Raw genomic sequence first — 17876 nt, 5'->3', positions numbered from 1 at the left:
AGTGCCCAACCACAGGTGAGTAGGATGACAGAGAATGTGCTGGCTATGGGATCCCCCGCCCAGGTCACAGCCTGTTACCCAGCAGGTGCTGCGTCCAGCTTACAACCTCCAGTAACTGCCTCCAAAGGCACAGGGTCTCATGGGGCAGAGAGATGAGCAGAGTGAACTCTCCTGTGGGTGCCCAAGCAACGTTCCACGCGGCCCAGCAGGCTTCAGAGAAGTGAGGGAAGGGTCCTCCCATGACACAAAGACCTCCAAAGGCCACTTTCTGTTATAGATTTTATTTGATACTGTGACCGAGTCTACAAGTTCAGACCCACATGTAACGGATTTTTGCTTCATGGTTGTCAGAGGCTAGTGTGCATTATTTCTGAGGATTATATCCAATGACACGACGCAGAAAACACAAATGGACAGACAGACGGATGGACATAATCATTAAGACAAGAGACGCTAAAACGTGCCTTAGTGTCCACGTGATTGATCTAAGGCGGGGACCCTTCTAAGGTGGGGACCCGAGTGATCTAAAGCAGGGTGGCTTCCCGCCACCAGGCGCCGACTGGGCTATGTGTACTCCAGGCGCCAGGGACAGGAACCGGCTTGGAACCAAAGCCTGCCCTCCCAGGGGTGACCTCCCCATTCCCGACCAGCCTCTAAGTGTCTGCTCTTCATGAAGGACCAGGTGGCGACAGGGCTGATGGAAGCAGCAGAGGCCAGCGGTGGCACTGGGTACACCCATGCCACAGGAGGTGGGGAAACACAGTCTGGGCGAAGTGGCTCGTCTTGGCTCCTTAACACTGCGCGTAGAGAGGCAGGGCAGGCGCAAGGAGGGGAGGTGGGAATGGAGCACCGTTCATCCGGGGATTAGCCAGCCCGAGTCTCCTCCCTCCTTGGCAGCTCCAGAACATTCCCTTTGGCCGACAGCCACAGAAATGAGTGCCTGCCAAGACACATGGAGGAGAAAGAAAACAAGACACCCAAAAAAAAACCCAAAAAACAAACGAAAAAACCTCCCTCCCCAGGAACAAACAGAACTCCTGGACCAAGGTCACACCAGATCTGGAAGACACCCTGCACCCTGCGCCCAGGGAAAGGAAACACAGTTCAACGTCTGGCTGCTTTGCTCAAGGGAAACTGCCACCCTGCCCTGAGACTCCAACTCACTGGCCATTAGTGTCTTTTTTTTTTTAAGTTTTTTTTTTTCTTTTTAATACCTAAACCATCCATTTTCAAAGCTTTTTTTTAAAAAAATTGTTTTTTGATTAAAAAAAAAAACAAACTAAAAACTACAACTGCCACAAAAACTGAAGAGGCAAGCTCCAGGCCTGGCCTTTCCAGCTGGAGGCCTGCTCTCCCGTGGACCACACCGCAGAGCCCAGCCCGGCACCGCTGGGTGACTGTCCCACGGCTGGTTCACCCCGGACCACTCTGCTGAAGTCCCGGTGGGCATTAAATGCCCGGTGGCATCGCTAAATAAGGACAAGGGGACAAGGCAGCCCACCCTTCCCTGAATACCTTCCATCTGGGCTGAACTTTCTTGGGAATGTATAAGTTATTTGGATGAAGGAGGTGGGAGACGGAGAAAAATAAATACCAAGAACTAAAGTGAGAGTCCCAGGACCTCTGGTGGCAGCTCAGCCCCTGAGGCAGAGCTGGCCTCCAGGGAGGAGACCCTGATTATCCAAATACTGCGCTCTTGAGACTTGCTCTCCTCGACAAGCGCTTGCCCCGGGGGGCGTGAGTCTCAGAGGGAGAAAAGGGGCCAGCCCCACAGATACTGTCCTCTCGCTCTGGCCCAACTCACAAGTGGCCCCAGGCTCCTGCCCGGCCGTGAGGCTGGCCTGGCTGTCCGGGAGTTCTGGGAGAAGCTGGGCCTGCCCCTCCGGGGTTGAGGACTGGGCAGCGGTCCGCTGCTTGCTGTGCTGGGCCGGCCTGGCTCAGGCCTGCTCCTTGTCAGCCCTCCACAGCCGCTCCTTCACCTCGGGCGGCAGTGTGTTGAACAGGTCCTCCTCCACCACCAAGCCGCTGCGCTTGAGCAGCGGGCACTCGCCCAGCTCCACGGGCAGGCACTCCAGCCGGTTGCCCCGCAGCTCGATCTGTGTCAGGTTGGTCAGCTCGCCCACCCTCGAGGGCAGTGACTGCAGCACGTTGTTGCCCAGGTGCAGGGCCCGCAGCTTCCGGCACTGGAAGAGCTCCGGAGGGAGCGTCTCGATCTGGAGGGAAAAAAGCAGTGAGAGTGAGGTGGGTGTGGCCTGGATGGGGCCTCTGGGCTTCCCTTCCCTCTCCCCAAGATCTCAGCATCTTTTCTGATCCCCAGGCCCCCAGCACCAGCACAATCTGGGCCAAACTCTGGCCAACATGTGCCTGTGCGCCAGGTCTCAGCTCTTCCTCACTTCCTCCAGGAAGCCTTCCTCCAGCAGTCACTTCCTCCAGGAAGCCTTCCCTGATCTCCTGGGTCTCATGGCCCCTATGTCCCCACTTGCAGTGCTCATCCTTCCATCTGTTACCCCCTAGATGTGGGCTCTAAGGATGAGACCTGCCTGCCTCAATCCCCACTGTCTTCCAGCACCTGGCCCTGGGAAGTATATCACATTGGCCAGCTGCTCCCACCTCCGTCCCAGGGCTCACCAGGAGCCAGGCTGTTGGTTCTGCCCAGCTTAAGAACAATTTACGAAAGCAAAACAGCATGCTGAGAAAATCCACCCCCTAGGCCAGGCACGGTGGCTCAAGCCTGTAATCCCAGCACTTTGGGAGGCCGAGGCTGGAGGATCATGAGGTCAGGAGTTCAAGACCAGCCTGACCAACATGGTGAAACCCCGTCTCTACTAAAAAAACAAAGATTACCTGAGCGTGGTGGCGTGTGCCTGTAATCCCAGCTATTCAGGAGGCTGAGGCAGGAGAATCACCTGAACATGGGAGGTGGAGGTTGCAGTGAGCCGAGACCACGCCACTGCACTCCAGTCTGAGTGACAGAGGGAGACTCCATCTCAAATTAAAAAAAAAAAAAAAAAGAAAGAAAATCTACCCCCTTAACTCTGAGAAGTTGGGAGAGTTCACTGATAGGGGCGAGAATCCCAGCTCTCACTGCACCTTCCTGGGCCCCAGTTTCCTCATCTGTTAGGTCACAGGGTGGGATGCATACAGGGAGCTTCGTCCTGGCCATCTGGAGCCCCCTCCTTACGCTTTTACCAAACATGAATGCAGTAGTCCTCCCTTATCTACGGTTTTGCTGTCTGTGGTTCCAGTTACCCACAATCAACTGCAGTCCAAAAATACTAAATGGAAAATTCCATACTTTTTTGTTTTTGGAGAGACGAGGTCTCACTGTGTTGCCCAGGCTGGTCTCAAACTCCTGGGCTCAAGTGATCCTCTCACCTCAGCCTCCCAAAGTGCTAAGATTATAGGAGTGAGACACTGCACCCAGCCTAAATTCTGTATGAGTCTTGGTCTGTTGCCCAGGCTGGAGTGCGGTGGCACAATCTTGGCTCACTGCAACCTCCACCTCCCAGGTTCAAGCGATTCTCCTGCCTTAGACTCCCAAGTAGCTGGGACTACAGGCACCTGCTACCACGCCCGGCTAATTTTTGTATTTTTAGTAGAGACAGGGTTTCACCATGTTGCCCATGCTGGTCTTGAACTCTTTGCCTCAAGTGATTCGTCTGCCTCCGCCTCCCAAAGTGCTCAGATTACAGGTATGAGCCACTGCACCCAGCCAAAATTCCGTGTTTTAAATTGCATGTCACTTTGAGTAGCGTGATGAAATCCATCCTGTCTGGGACGTGAGTGGGCCCTTAGTCCGGTGCGCCCATGCTGCATCTGCTACCCACGTCAGTCACTCAGGAGTCATGACTGTGATCAGATCCACCATCATAGTCTCATAGTGCTTGTGCTCAGGCAACCCTTACTTTACTTAATAATAGCCTCGGCCGGGCGCGGTGGGTCACACCTGTAATCCCAGCACTTTGGGAGGCCGAGGTGGGCGGATCACGAGGTCAGGAGATCGAGACCATCCTGGCTAACACGGTGAAACCCCGTCTCTACTAAAAATACAAAAAGATTAGCCGGGCTTGGTGGCGGGCGCCTGTAGTCCCAGCTATTTGGGAGGCTGAGGCAGGAGAATGGCGTGAACCCGGGAGGCGGAGCTTGCAGTGAGCCGAGATCGCGCCACTGTGCTCCAGCCTGGATGACAGAGTGAGACTCCATCTCAAAAAAAAAAAAATAATAATAGCCTCAAAGCCTAAGTGTACTATGCTTAATTTATAAATTAAACTTTATCATGGGTATGTGTGAATAGGAACGAACAGAACATATAGGGTTCTGCACTACCTGCAGTGCCAGGCATCCACGGGGGACCTTGGACCGCATTCCCTGAGGATATGGAGCAATTACTGTTAACAGACGACACCCGTATGCAGCTTAATGTGTGGCAGGCTCACTGTGAGCACTGATACTATTAACTTATTTAACCAGCAAACTACCTATAAATATTCTGTCAATACTCTTCCCATTTTACAGATGGGGTAACTGAGGCCCAAAGACGCTGACTTGTCCAGAGGTTCAGTTGGTAAGTGATGGAGCCAGGATTTGAACCCGGTTAAACAGCCCATGCTCTGGTGAACCGTTGACGCTGTTAGCGGAGCAAGGAGCAAACAGGGGGCTGCAGTGGGTTCGTGTTGTCTCCCGGCACACAGGCAGAGCCTCACGTATGCCAGCTGCTTCCCTGCCCTACTGCGAGAAATCAGCTGGGGCCGTGAGTTCTTACTGCGTATAAGTAAGGCCATGAGTTCAGCCTGCCCGTCCCGAGGCTGCCTCCTTCAGATGGGATGGGCAGGAGGACAGGAGCCAGGAGCCCTGAGCCCTGATCCCAAGTGAGGATGATGGGGAGACCGCACAGCAGCCTTTCTGAGCTTGCTCTATCACCACCCCCATTTTCCTGCCAAGGAGACTGAGGCCCAAAGAGATGACACGCCACTCGTCTGAGGTTGCAGCCTCTCAGAAAGGGTCAGGAGAGGATGTACATCTTACTTCCTCCCACTCAGAGCCCATGCTATATTCCCCTTCTGCCAAATATGGCACTCAGTTACAGAGTAACTCTGGAAGTCCCTCCCTCTCTGGGCCTCAGTTTCCCCATTTGTAAAACGTACAGGTTGGACTAGAAATGCCTCTGAGCTTGGACACTCTGTGGCTGAGGACCTTTTTGCAGACTTAGACCTCAACCTCACGGGCACCTGCTCTCTCCAGCCATTTTTGGAGGAGGACCCAGGAGTTCCTAGGGAGCAATTCGGCTTTCCCAGCAGGGAAATGAGCATGGCCAAGGCCCGGCAGAGTGCTTTTTCTTTTCTTTTTTTTTTTTTTTTTTTGGGGGGCGGGTGCTGGGGATTGAGTCTCACTCTGTCACCCACAGAGTGCAGTGGCGCAATCTTGGCTCACTGTAATCTCCGCCTCCCAGGTTCAAGTGATTCTCCTGCCTTAGCCTCCTGAGTAGCTGGGATTACAGCCGCATACCACCATGCCCAGCTAATTTTTGTATTGTTTGCAGAGACGGGGTTTCATTATGTCGGCCAGGCTGGTCTTGAACTCCTGACCTCAAGTGATCTGCCCACCTCGGCCTCCCAAAGTGTTGGGATTACAGGTGTGAGCCACCACGCCCAGCCCAGGCACAGTGGGTGCTTTCAAAAAGGCTCCTAACCTGTGTATCCTACACTGCCACCACTGTGCCCAAGGATCAGGAATGCATCTGGGGTTGGCTTTGAAGTCAGCAGGGGCTGAAGGTCAGAGGGTAGACAGGAAGTGGGCTGTGGAGCACCCAGGGGCCAGAGCCTTCCCAGAAAGGCCCCACTCCCACCTTGTGATCTCCTCTGCTGACACACGCAGTGGTCAGGGACAGTGGGAAAGCTCTGGACAGCGAGTGGCAGAGCTCGGGTCCACATGTAGCCTGGCTCTGCAGCCCCCTCCCTGAAAGTCCTCCTCCCCGGAACATGCCCTGCTCTGAGCCAGGGAGCCCTCTCCAAGCCCCATAGAGAAAAGGGGAGGTACTCTCAGTTGCTCGGCTCCCACCACAGCCACACCCATCCTCTGGACCGATCCTTCTCTGCTGGATTGTCACCCGCCCGTGCCCTGGAGGCTTGAAGTTGGTTCCCAATCCCCCAAATGCACGCTCTCCTACCTCCCCAGAGACTTCAGTGGGTCCCCATCAGCACTGAAAGGCCTCAACTCAACCTCATCTTTGAAAAGGATAACTCTCCCAGGAGCATTCCAGGGCCCCTCCGTTGTCCTTGGCTCTCTGGCCTTCCTGACTAACCGCAGGAAAGCCGCTGTCTCTCTCCTCACTCCGCCTCCATGACCCCGTCCACCCTTAACTCTCTGGCCAAAGTCACCCATTTCTAATCCAGCCAACTCCCCAGGCCCCATGTGCCCCACGCTCTGGCCTCGCCCTCCTCTTCTGCAGACTCCTGTCCTTCTTTCTCTGTACTCTCCACAGTGACCGTGTCAAGGACCCCTCTTCACCCATGAGCCTGCAAAGGGTGACTCCTTGGGCTTCAGGTGGATTCAAGATGGTCCCTTGGACATCCCAGAGCCCCAGACACCTGACACGAGACACACCTTGGCCTCTGAAAACCTGTGCTTCCTCCAGTCTCAACAATCCACGCAAAAAAGCTCGAGTCACTCAGACCACCCCCACCATCAACTCCCGTCCCTTTGGATTCCCCCTCCAGCATCTCCCAGATCCGTCCATGTCTCTCCATCCCTAACTGCCTTGGCCATACCAGGCCCCGTGGCCTCACCTGATGGCTAATCGTGGTCTCTTAATAGCTCTCTTCCACTCTCCCACTTCTCACTCACCCCACCCCACACACTACGTCAAGAGGAACCTCATGCTGCAAGTCAGCTCATTCCTTCACCCACTCAATCACTAGGAATTCGGTAAACATTTGCTTGAACAAAAGAGGTAGGTCTTAGTCATCAGAGCCTATGGGCTGGCAAGGGATCGGCTGTTAAACAAATGAAGAGACAATTGAAACTGAGGTGTAGGACAGGACCCCCCTGCCATCCACCCCCCCCCCCCAAAGCCCCACCTCTGCTCTCCAGGATGCCCACATTCCTGGGCAGCCCATCTCACTGCTCCTCCCCACGAGAACCTCCCGGACTGTCCCTTTCCCCTCCACCTGGCTTCCTCCTCCTCGTTCTTCAGGGGCCTGTTCCTCTGTGTTCCCAGGGACCTGGTGCTCCAGCAGAGCGCCTACGCACTGTGCTAACTGCCTCGTTACTTGGCCTTCTTCATCCCCGTGTCCCCGGTGCCTTGCTCCATAGCTGGATTCTAGGAGTGCTCAAAAAACGTTTGCACAAAGGCCAGGCGAAGTGGCTCATGCCTGTAATACCAGCACTTTGGGCGGCCAAGGTGGGAGGCTTTGAGGCCAGGAGTTTAAGACCCGCCTAGAAAACACAGTGAGACCTGTCTCTACCAAAAAAAAAAAAAAAAAACAAAAAAAAAACAAAAAAAACCCCCAAAAAAACCAATTTGCACAAATCAGTAAATGAGTGAACGAATGAATACTGTCTTGTCAAGGCTTTCATTAGCAAGAGTATAAATCTGGAGAAACAGCACACAAGGGCCTGGGCAGGCCACGCCCACCCTACCTGGTCACCACAGGCCAAGGTGGCTGAGAAGGAGCCGTCAAGCCCGAGTGAGGAGGAAGAGGGGCTCAGGCCTCCCACTCAGAATGCAGGGCCTGCCTGGGGTTGGCCCAAGTGAACTGTTTTCCCTATTAAGGTTCTGGTGTTCCAGGGGGTGGGGACAGGATGTGATTAAGCCGTGTGCTAAACAGGGTGTCCAGAGGGTCTCCTTCCTCTGGGACAGCGTGCTTGCCGCCAGCTCTTTTCCTGAGGGGTGACCTCAGCCAGCAGGCACGACACTTAACAGGCAAGCTTGGTGGGAGGAGCTGGGGGTGGGGGACAGGATGGGGAGCCAGGCTGGAGGCTTGAACCCTCCCCCAACCAGGAGGACAGCCCCAGCACAGCACCCACGACAGGACAGGCATGGCAGGAGCTATGAGGAAGTCCCAGCTTATCAAGGGCAGCACTGTGCTATGGGGAAGCCACAGGGTCTCCCCCTTCATAGATTAAAGAAGGGCTGGGTTTGTTCCGTGCTTCCCAAATGTGGCTTCTCCCCAGGGGACTCCAATTTTCCTATTCAGTGGGCCTGTCCCGAAACTACAAGAGAAAACCCTGCCCTGGTCCACTCTCCCACTGTGCTCAAGTCATAATATGGGGTGGCCGGAGATAAGGACTTGTCAAAATCCCTGATACATGTGGGTTGCAGGTTGCTCTGCAGTAAGAGAGCCCTGGGGAAGAGTGGAGGAAGGCTTCCAAGACAGCAGGCATCTGGAGGGCCTGAAGCATCTAGTCTGAGTGATGCTGGAGAAGGTGTGTCCTGTCCTGGGGCCCGGGAGGACAGACAGGGCATTCCAGGGGCCACCTCCCTCCGTGCCCGAGGATGCTACAGACAGCTCCTGTTGGGAGGACTCAGCAGGTTGGTGGGAGGAGGACAGGTGCATCATGCCTGGCACAGGGTGAACACAGAGCAGGTGCCCATGAAACCAACAGGGGCTGCTGCATGGCAGATGCACCCAAAAGCAACAACTGAACTAAGAAATGCGGGTTGCCACACGGAAGCTGCCGAGGGGAGGGTGCTTAGTGAAAATGCTCTATGAGCTGCACGCTTTTTTTTTTTTTTTTTTTTGAGACAGAGTCTGGCTCTGTCCCCCAGGCTGGAGTGCAGTGGCACCATCTCGGCTCACTGCAAGCTCCGCCTCCCGGGTTCACAACATTCTCCTGCCTCAGCCTCCCGAGTAGCTGGGACTACAGGCGCCTGCCACCACACCCTGCTAATTTTTTTGTATTTTTAGTAGAGACAGGGTTTCACTATGTTGGCCAGGATGGTCTCGAACTCCTGACCTCGTGATCTGCCCACCTCAGCCTCCCAAAGTGCTAGGATTACAGGCTTGGGCCACCGCACCCGGCCGAGCTGCACGCTTTTTATAAGCAGGAGCGGTTTTCCTATTTGGCTCACTGCTGCTGGACTGCCCTGTAAGTTAAGTTCCCCCAAATAAACCCCATGTTTCATTGGCTGGCTCCAGGGCTCTTCATTTTATTTTGAGACTGGGTCTCACTCTATTGCCCAGGCTGGAGTACAGTGGTACAACCATAGCTCACTGCAGTCTCAAACTCTTAGGCTGAAGTAATCCTGCCTCAGCCTCCCAAATAGCTGGGACTACAGGCACATGCCACCATGCCTGGATCATTTCTGTATTTTTGGTAGAGATGGGGTTTCCCTGCGTTGCCCAGGCTGGAACTCCTGAGCTCAAGTGACCATCCCACCTTGGCTTCCCTAAGTGCTCAGATTACAGGTGTGACCCACTGTGTCTGGTCAACTCCGGGTCTCTTCTTCAGCCTCCTGAACTTGGTGGCATCCCTAGTGAAGTTCGCAGGGGCCCGACAGCTGCTGCTGTGTCGGGGGCAGAAGGGTGGCTGGCTTGGCTCTCCCTTGTCTCCCAGCCCCTGGCCTCAGGCTTCCTCCACCACATGTCTCACTACAGGAATCTCCACCTGGATGTGAGGCCCAGGAAGACCTGCAGGTCCCCAGGAGGGGTGGAAGAGGGACGTTCCCCACAATGGCAGTGGCTTTGTTTCTATTTCAGAGGCCAGACCACAGAGCCACAGGAGTACCCAGCCCTCCAACCACACTGCCTGCCTCCACCAAGGGGCCCTTGGATGGGGGCTTCCCCAGCCAGGTAAGAGACTGGCACCCACAGACCACCAACAGTCTTGAAAGTATGTCGAAGGTGTGGCCTCCCAAACTCCCAGTGACAATGATTTGCACAATTTCCTTTTCAGAAAGGCAGGCAGTGACAAGCTAGCCCCATCTAAGCCCAACTCTGCCTCTGACACCACCAAATGCAGTGGAGAAAGGTGTGTGAGTGATGCTGGGAGCTGCAGAGACCATCCAAGGCTTCCCCTCAGCCAGCACTGGCCACCCACACAGTTTCTGTCCTGGGTGGACCCGGATTGGCTCCTTGCCTCCAAATCCGACTGGGAACAAGCTGAGGAAGACACAAACTCCAAGCTAAGTCTTGACTCCCACCACCTGGCTTTGCGAGAGAACCCCCGGATTGGGACCTCCTGCCCACGCACATCCCTGCTGAAGAGGAACCCGGCTCAAGGTCACCTTGGGGGACAGACCTTGCCTGGCCATACAGTCTCTCCAGGCAGGAGAACTGCAACATTTTGGAGCAAAGACAGGCCCGGGGCCCAGAGATTCGGATTCAGCAGGCCTGGGATGGGGCCCAAGGAGTGTCTCTTGAACAGAGCTTCTATCCTGGATGGTTCTGTAAACCCCAGGTGAGGACTCCACACTCAGGGGCATCGACGGTCCCAGGACACTGAGCCTGCCGAGCGCCCCACCACAGGCCCCGGCCAGGCCACCCGCCAGCCCACACGCAGAGCCGTGGCCAGGCCACTCACCCGGTTGGCCGTGATGGCCAGGTTCTGGAGGTTCTGCAGGAGGCCGATGTCGGCGGGGAGGAAGGTCAGGTTGTTGTGGCTGAGGTCCAGGTAGCGCAGCTTGCGGCAGTAGAAGAGCTGGGTGGGGATCTTCTCGATCTTGTTGCGGTTCAGGTAGAGGCGCTCCAGGTTGGTGAGGTTGCCGATCTGGATGGGGATGTAGGCGATGTGGTTGTACCACAGCTTAAGGCAGGTGAGGCGGTGCAGGTGCTGGAAGCTGATGATCTCCTCGATGGTCTTGAGGTTGTTGTCCTTGAGGTCAATCTCCTGCAGGTTGTGAAGGCTGAAGATGGAGTGGGGGATGCGCTCCAGGTCACAGCGAATCAGCTCCAGCTCAGTCAGGTTCGCCATCTTCTTGAGGCTGTTGAGGACGATGAGCTTGGTGCCCTCATTGTTGATGGATAGCTTCTGCAGGTGCACGCCCACATCTGTGACCACCTGCGGCAGCTTGCTCAGGTTGCTCTTGAGCCGCAGCACCTTGAGGCGTTTGAGCTCCCGCAGCCCGTCGATGACGATGTAGCGGTTGTTCTCCGCGCTCAGGTTGCCCGTCAGGTGCAGCTCCTCCAGCGTCTTCAGGCTATAGATCCACAGCGGGATCTCCTTGATGTCGGTGAACTTGATGTGCAGCGCCCGCAGGTTCTCGCGCAGGAAGGCCAGCGCGGGCGCCTCAATCTTGGCTGCTGTGTGGTAGAGCCACAGCTCCTTGAGGCCCGTGAGCTGGGCAATGCTGGGCGGGATGGTCACGTCGGGGATCAGCTCCAGCTTCAGGACCTCCAGCTCCACCAGGTCAAACACAGTGTCAGGGATGCCACTGAGCATGAACAGGTGCAGCTCCAGCTTGTCCTGCGCATTCTTGGTGAGTCGCTGCCGGAGCTTGTCCAGCGTCCACTCGTTGTTGAGGTTCAGCTGCCGCAGCTTGTTCTCACTCACCTCCGACAGGAAGACAGCGAAGCGCTTGGAGTAGAGCGGGTCATATTGGTCAATGAGGTGCAGCATGAAGGCGAAGTCATTCTTGACGTCGGGGATGTCGCTGTAGCTGCTCTCCTCGCGGATCGACTCGAACGAGTACTTCTTGAGGGAGCGCCGTAGCATCCACCACAGTGTGTACATGCAGATGAGGCCGTAGAAGATGACTAGGCTGATGTAGAAGGACGCCAGGATCTTGAAGAGTGTGGCCAGGGGGTGGGCACAGCGGTAGGTGCGGTAGCCCGTCAGGCTCTCAATGTCCACGGTGCAGTCCACGTCGAACTTGATGTTGTGCACGTAGTAGACGGTGTAGCAGATGATGAGGATGAACTTGATCACCTTGATGATGGTCTGCCGCATGTAGAGGCGGTACACGATGTCCCCCTCCTCCACATGGGTCCGGAACTTCTTCACCTTCTCAAACAGCGCCTTGGCCTGCTCCCCCTCCTTCTTGTCCAGCACGCCCGTCTCTGAGCGGTCCACAATACCCTGCTCGATCCGTGACTTGGTCCGCTGCAGCATGGGCACGGTGGCCTCCACGTCCTCACTGACGGTCGATGACTTCTTGTCCATGGAGCCATTCATCTTGCTGAAGGCCGGCTTGGGGTCACTCTCCTCCACCACTGTCTCCGACAGGGCTCTCGTGGTCCAGGGCGAGTCGAAGCACTTCAGCAGGATAGACACAAAGTGCTCCAGCTTCGAGCTGGTGCGTGGGAATTTGAACCAGAAGTTGCTGCAGGCCAGGAAGATGAGTGTGTGCAGAAGCACCAGGTAGGGGAAGTACTTGGCAAACCAGTGCAGCCGGTTCTCATAGCACACGGCATCCACATAGTTGTACTGGTGCCGGTCCAGGTCATACTTGATGCCTGTGGGGCCCGTGTCAGGGGTCGGCAGAATGGTGGAGTTGGGGTAGGTAGGCTCCGGGCCAGGGGCTGCCCAGCCCCGGAAAGAGTCATTGCAGGAGTCCTTGGTGACCCACTTACAAGGCAGGCAGATCATCTTGTCTTGGGTGACCTGCAGCGTCCCCCCGAAGACGGCAATCATCAGCATGACGATAGAGATGTAGTCTGTGAACACATCCCACCACGGCTTCAGGATCCGGTATGCTGGCTGCGTGTCCGCAAAGTAGCGGAGCTCTGTCACCGGAATCATGGTTCAACCTAAAAGGGATCCATAGGACGGGGTTAGCACAGGGTGGCCTGGCTTTCCTAGGACCCAGGGGTCAGGGGAAGAAGACAATGAAAATTCTTCCATTGTCCAAAATTCCACCTCAAATCTAGCTGGGAGCCAAAGTCTGCCCACTCCACAGGGCAGCCCACTTATCAGCCCTTCTGCAGAAAGCATGTGGCCACTTGGCTGGGAAACCACCCTGGGGGAGGCGGGCAGCTCCCCATTTAATACACAGGAAGACTGAGCACAGTGAGATTAGACAGATCCCCAGTGCAGCCTCAGGGTTCTCTGCCCCATCCCTTGCATTCCAGTAAGAGCATTCGGGAACTCCTTTCTAAAGTCCACCTATTTAATGAACAGATTGACCAGAGGGACACATTTAAAACTCCCAGTTCACTGGGAACCAGCTGCTGTAAAGCTGCAGCAAAGGGCTGGAGGGATTCCCGCAAAATACGATGAAAGAAAGCAACATGCAGAGGGGGCGCAACATGAACTCACTTCCATAAAACAAAGAGCAAGATTTAAAAATTCCACATGGTTCACGTCTGTAATCCCAGCACTTTGGGAGGCTGAGGTGGGTGGATCACCTGAGGTCAGAAGTTCAAGACCAGCCTGGCCAACATGGTGAAACCCCGTCTCTACTAAAAATACAAAAATTAGCCTGGCGTAGTGGCGGGTGCCTGTAATCCCAGTTACTCGGGAGGTTGAGACAGGAGAATCACTTGAGCCCGGGAGGTGGAGGTTGCAGTGAGCCGAGATTGTGCCATTGCACTCCAGCCTGGGCGACAAGAGTGAAACTCCAACTCAAAAAAAAAAAAAAATTCCACATGGGGGCTGGCACGGTGGCTCACGCCTGTAATCCTAACCTGTAATCCCAGCACTTTGGGAGGATGAAGTGGGAGGATCGCTTGAGTCCAGGAGGTCGAAGCTGCAGTGAGCTATGACCCCATCACTGTACTCCAGCCTGGGTGACAGAGACCCCGTCTCAACAACAAAATTCCACATGTGCATATAGTTATGTGTGTACAAGATTCTGGGAGCACTCGGAAGACCAAAGGTCACACAGTGGGTCTTAATGACAGGCTCCTGGGGGAGCAGCCTCAAGAGAGGGGATTAAGAATAAGGCTCTCTTCCCCCACAAACTGGGTGATCACAGAGAGGCCTTAATGTAAAATCATCTCTGGTTGCGTGTGTACAAAGGAATGAAAAACAGCAGCAACAGCAGGCTCTCCCGGAGAGAGTCTAGTTTGACTACTATGGAGAGAAGCTGGAAATCTGATTTTCCTTTTTTTTTTTTAGACGGAGTCTTGTTCTGTCACCAGGCTGGAGTGCAGTGGCATCATCATTTTGGCTCACTGCAACCTCTGCCTCCAGGGTTCAAGCGATTCTCCTGCCTCAGCCTCCCGAGTAGCTGGGACTGCAGGCCTGCACCACCATGCCCAGGTAATTTTTGTGTTTTTTAGTAGACACGAGGTTTCACCATGTTGACTAGGATGGTCTCGATCTCTTGACCTCCTGATCCACCCGCCTCAGCCTCCCAAAGTGCTGGGATTACAGGAGTGAGCCACCGTGCCCGGCTGGGAACCTGATTTTTAACACATAACTTTGGTGACTCTAATGTTTGGCCAAGCTTGGGAAACACTGGCTGAGAAGCCACATTAGGAAACCCAGCCCGTGCCACACAGGAGGCGCACAGCAAGATCTCTGTGAGAATGCCTCTCCGTGGCCATTTGTGGTCACACGGCCAAGGCTCGTTGTTCTTACAATGGTCTGTAAGGCTGTCACGGAGGGATAAGGTACTAGATGTTCCCTGGAGAACATACGGACAATTGTAAAAAAGCATAACAGCAAAAAAAAAAAAAAAAAAGAATCCCCTTTACAATCCCCACAAGGGTTACACAGTTAACTTTTCACTGAATAATGCCTTCCAGTCCTTTCTGTGTATTTTAGAATTTTATAATTTTTATTTTAAGAGACTGGATCTTGCTCTGTTGCCCAAACTAGAGCGTGGTGGCATGATCATGGCTCACTGCAGCCTCAACCTCCTGGTCGAGCAATCCTCCTACCTCAGCCTCCCCCAGGTAGCTGGGGCTACAGGTGTGTGCCACCATGGCTGGCTAATTTTTTTTTTTTTTTTTTTTTTTGAGACGGAGTCTCACTCTGTCACCTAGGCTGGAGTACATTGGCGCCATCTCAGCTCACTGCAAGCTCTGCCTCCCAGGTTCACGCCATTCTCCTGCCTCAGCCTTCCAAGTAGCTGGGACTACAGGCACTCGCCCACCACACCCGGCTAACTTTGTTTTGTATTTTTAGTAGAGACAGGGTTTCACCGTGTTAGCCAGGATGGTCTCGATCTCCTGACCTTGTGATCTGCCTGCCTTGGCCTCCCAAAGTGCTAGGATGACAGGTGTGAGCCACCGTGCCTGGCCCATGCCCGGCTAATTTTAAAAATTTTTTGTAGAGACAGGATCTCGCTATGTTGACCAAGTTGGTTTCGAACTCCTGGCCTCAAGCAATCCTCCGGCCTTGGCCTTCCAAAGTGTTGGGATTACAGGAGTGAGGCACTGCACCCAGCCCTTTCTGTGTATTATAATAAATTGTGCTTTTAGTTATTTATTTAGAGACAGAGTATCGCTCTGTCACCCAGGCTGGAGTGCAGTGGCACAATCTCGGCTCACCACAGCTTCTGCCTCCTGGGTTCAAGTGATTCTCCTGCCTCTGCCTCCCAAGTAGCTGGGATTACAGGCACACGCTACCACACCCAGCTAATTTTTGTATTTTTAGTAGAAATGGACTTTCGCCACGTTGGCCAGGCTGGCTCAAACTCCTGACCTCAGGTGATCCACCTGCCTCGGCCTCCCAAAGTGCAGGGATTATAGGCGTGAGTCACTGTGCCTGGCCAAATTGTGCTTTTACTTTACACTCAATTTTTACTTTACACTGTAACCCAGAACCTAGATTTTTATCTAAACCAAGTTTTAAATGCCTGTGTCAAATGTGTCTGTTTCTTTTAGGAGAGGAACGGGGTGCCCAGATGATGGGCCACCTTTCTTTGATTACTGATAATGTTAATAACCAGAATAGTAACAAACATTTTTTTTTCCTTTTTGAGACAATCTCACTCTGTCACCCAGGCTGGGGTGCAGTGGCATGATCCTGGCTCACTGCAACCTCTGCCTCCTGGGTTTAAGTGATTCTCACGTCTCAATCTCCCAAGTGGCTGGGATTACAGACACCCGCCACCACATCCAGCTAATTTTTGTATTTTTAGTAGAGACAGGGTTTTGCCATGTTGGCCGGGCTGGTCTTGAATTCCTGGCCTCAACCAATCCACCTGCCTTGGCCTCCCAAAGTGTTGGGATTACAGGCGTGAGCCACTGTGCCCGGCCTAGTTAGGAACACTTAAGAACAGCACCTCTCCGGCCGGGCGCAGTGGCTCACGCCTGTAAATCCAGCACTTTGGGAGGCCGAGGCAGGCGGATCACGAGGTCAGGAGATCGAGACCAGCCTGGCTAACACGGTGAAACCCCCGTCTCTACTAATACAAAAAATTAGCCGGGCATAGTGGCAGGCGCCTGTAGTGCCAGCTGCTTGGAAGGCTGAGGAAGGAGAATGGCGTGAACCCAGGAAGTGGAGCTTGCAGTGAGCTGAGATTGTGCCACTGCACTCCAGCCTGGGTGACAGAGCGAGATGCTGTCTCAAAAAAAAAAAAAAAAAAAAAAAAAGAACAGCACCTCTCTGCAAATGCCAAACACTCCCCAGCCCCAATCTTTCTAGGCTATGCTGGGATGGGGAGGACAGGAGGAAGGCAGAGCAGGACCCCATGTGAGGCAGGTGGAATGGGGCACTCAGCAAGGGTGATGATGGCCACAGCTGGTGCTGAGGGCCTGGAAGTGTGTCAGGCACCAGGCAGGCCTCCCCTTTAGGCCCTCCTAGGGTCATCCTTGATACCCAAGAGGCCAGGCCTCTGTAGCCCCATCCCACAGATGGGGGTGCTAAGGCTCAGGGAGGTGACATCACCTGCCAACATCACCCTGCTATTAAGTGGCAGAGTAGAGTAAGAACAAAGCCAGCAGGCCTGTCCCCCCACCACCGGGCTCAGGTCCTCGCCACCATGTGGGACTTGCCCTCCGCCTCCCCAAGGTCTCACCCAGGCAGTGCCAAGAGAAATGGGCCCAGGAGTGCAGCTTCCCCGCCCCTCAGCATTACCAGCACTCAGGTCACCAAGGGGCCAGCAGACACCACCGCCCGCCCTGGGCTGGCAGCTCCAGGCCAGAAGTCAGCCCTCCTAGTGATGCCAGGACTCACGGGCCAGGGCAAGCACCCGCCCCACAGGAAGGCCCAGGCCCTCTAATGACCAGCTGGGTCCACGCACCACCTACACTGCTGGGAAAGAAAGTGGCACTGGGAGAGCCTGCTGAATCACACAGCTGCCTCCACTGAGACACGTGGACACCTGGAGTCCCCATCCAGGGCCAGGACCTAAAGACTGGGGAACAGAAGCAGGAGGAGAGGAGCCCAGTGCATGCAGCAGCCTGCCTGCCCCCGAGTCTGGAATGAGACAGCCAGGGTGGGCGCGGCTGTTTGAGCGGGCAGGATGTGGTGACAATGATACTGCAACACCTCCCTCGTGTTCAGGGAGTGGGGTGTGTTCGCTCACAGAAACACCTGCTTCCTCTGTGAGGAGCCGCCCCAGCCCCGCCGACCTGGGGCTTGTCTGCGCCACGCAGACTCCTCCTTCTGAGACCGGAAGTGTTCCCAGCTCAGTCACACAGGTGAGGGAAACTGAGGCTCACAGAGGCAAAACCACCTGCCCAAGGCAGGAAACACCGTCCCAATCAGGTCTGATTCTGACCACCCGCCCCAACTCCACGCTTGGTCTGGGAACATCTGGACTCTGTTCAGCCCTTGGCTAGGTCCAGCGGGGGCAAAAAAAAAAAATTATCAAGGTGGGACTTCTGCTTCAGGTTCCTCTCTCCAGTTTGAGTGTTGTCTGAGGAGTGGAGGAGGTCCCTGGGGTTCCAATGGCAGAGCCTGGGGCTGGCTGCAGAGCTGAGAAGGGCCTGGACTGGAGTCTCTCGCAGGCCTGGCCCGGCTGGTGCCTGGGCCTACCCTGGTGAGGGTAACCTGTCCGGAGGGGTCACCCCCAGCTGCACCCGTTTCCTTGTCCTCTGCTGTGT

General features: G+C 54.9%; 1 protein-coding gene across 1 annotated transcript in view; it reads right to left on the bottom strand.

Moving 5' to 3' along the window:
- Window positions 1–265: 265 nt before the first annotated feature.
- The window catches only part of LRRC8A (leucine rich repeat containing 8 VRAC subunit A), a 37237-nt gene continuing 19626 nt past the window's right edge, over window positions 266–17876 (bottom strand). Inside the window, exons 3-4 of the mRNA XM_003264218.3 lie at window positions 10522–12686; window positions 266–2213 (exon numbers count right to left, since the gene is read on the bottom strand). Of these exons, the coding sequence (XP_003264266.1) occupies window positions 1938–2213; window positions 10522–12678 (2433 nt within the window). The 5' untranslated portion in view covers window positions 12679–12686 and the 3' untranslated portion in view covers window positions 266–1937. The remainder of the gene's footprint in view (window positions 2214–10521; window positions 12687–17876) is intronic.

Source organism: Nomascus leucogenys, chromosome 8 (genome assembly GCF_006542625.1).
Source record: "Nomascus leucogenys isolate Asia chromosome 8, Asia_NLE_v1, whole genome shotgun sequence".
NCBI lineage: Eukaryota > Metazoa > Chordata > Mammalia > Primates > Hylobatidae > Nomascus > Nomascus leucogenys.
The sequence above is the reverse complement of the archived record's forward strand: the minus strand, read 5'-3'. Positions and strand labels throughout refer to the sequence as shown.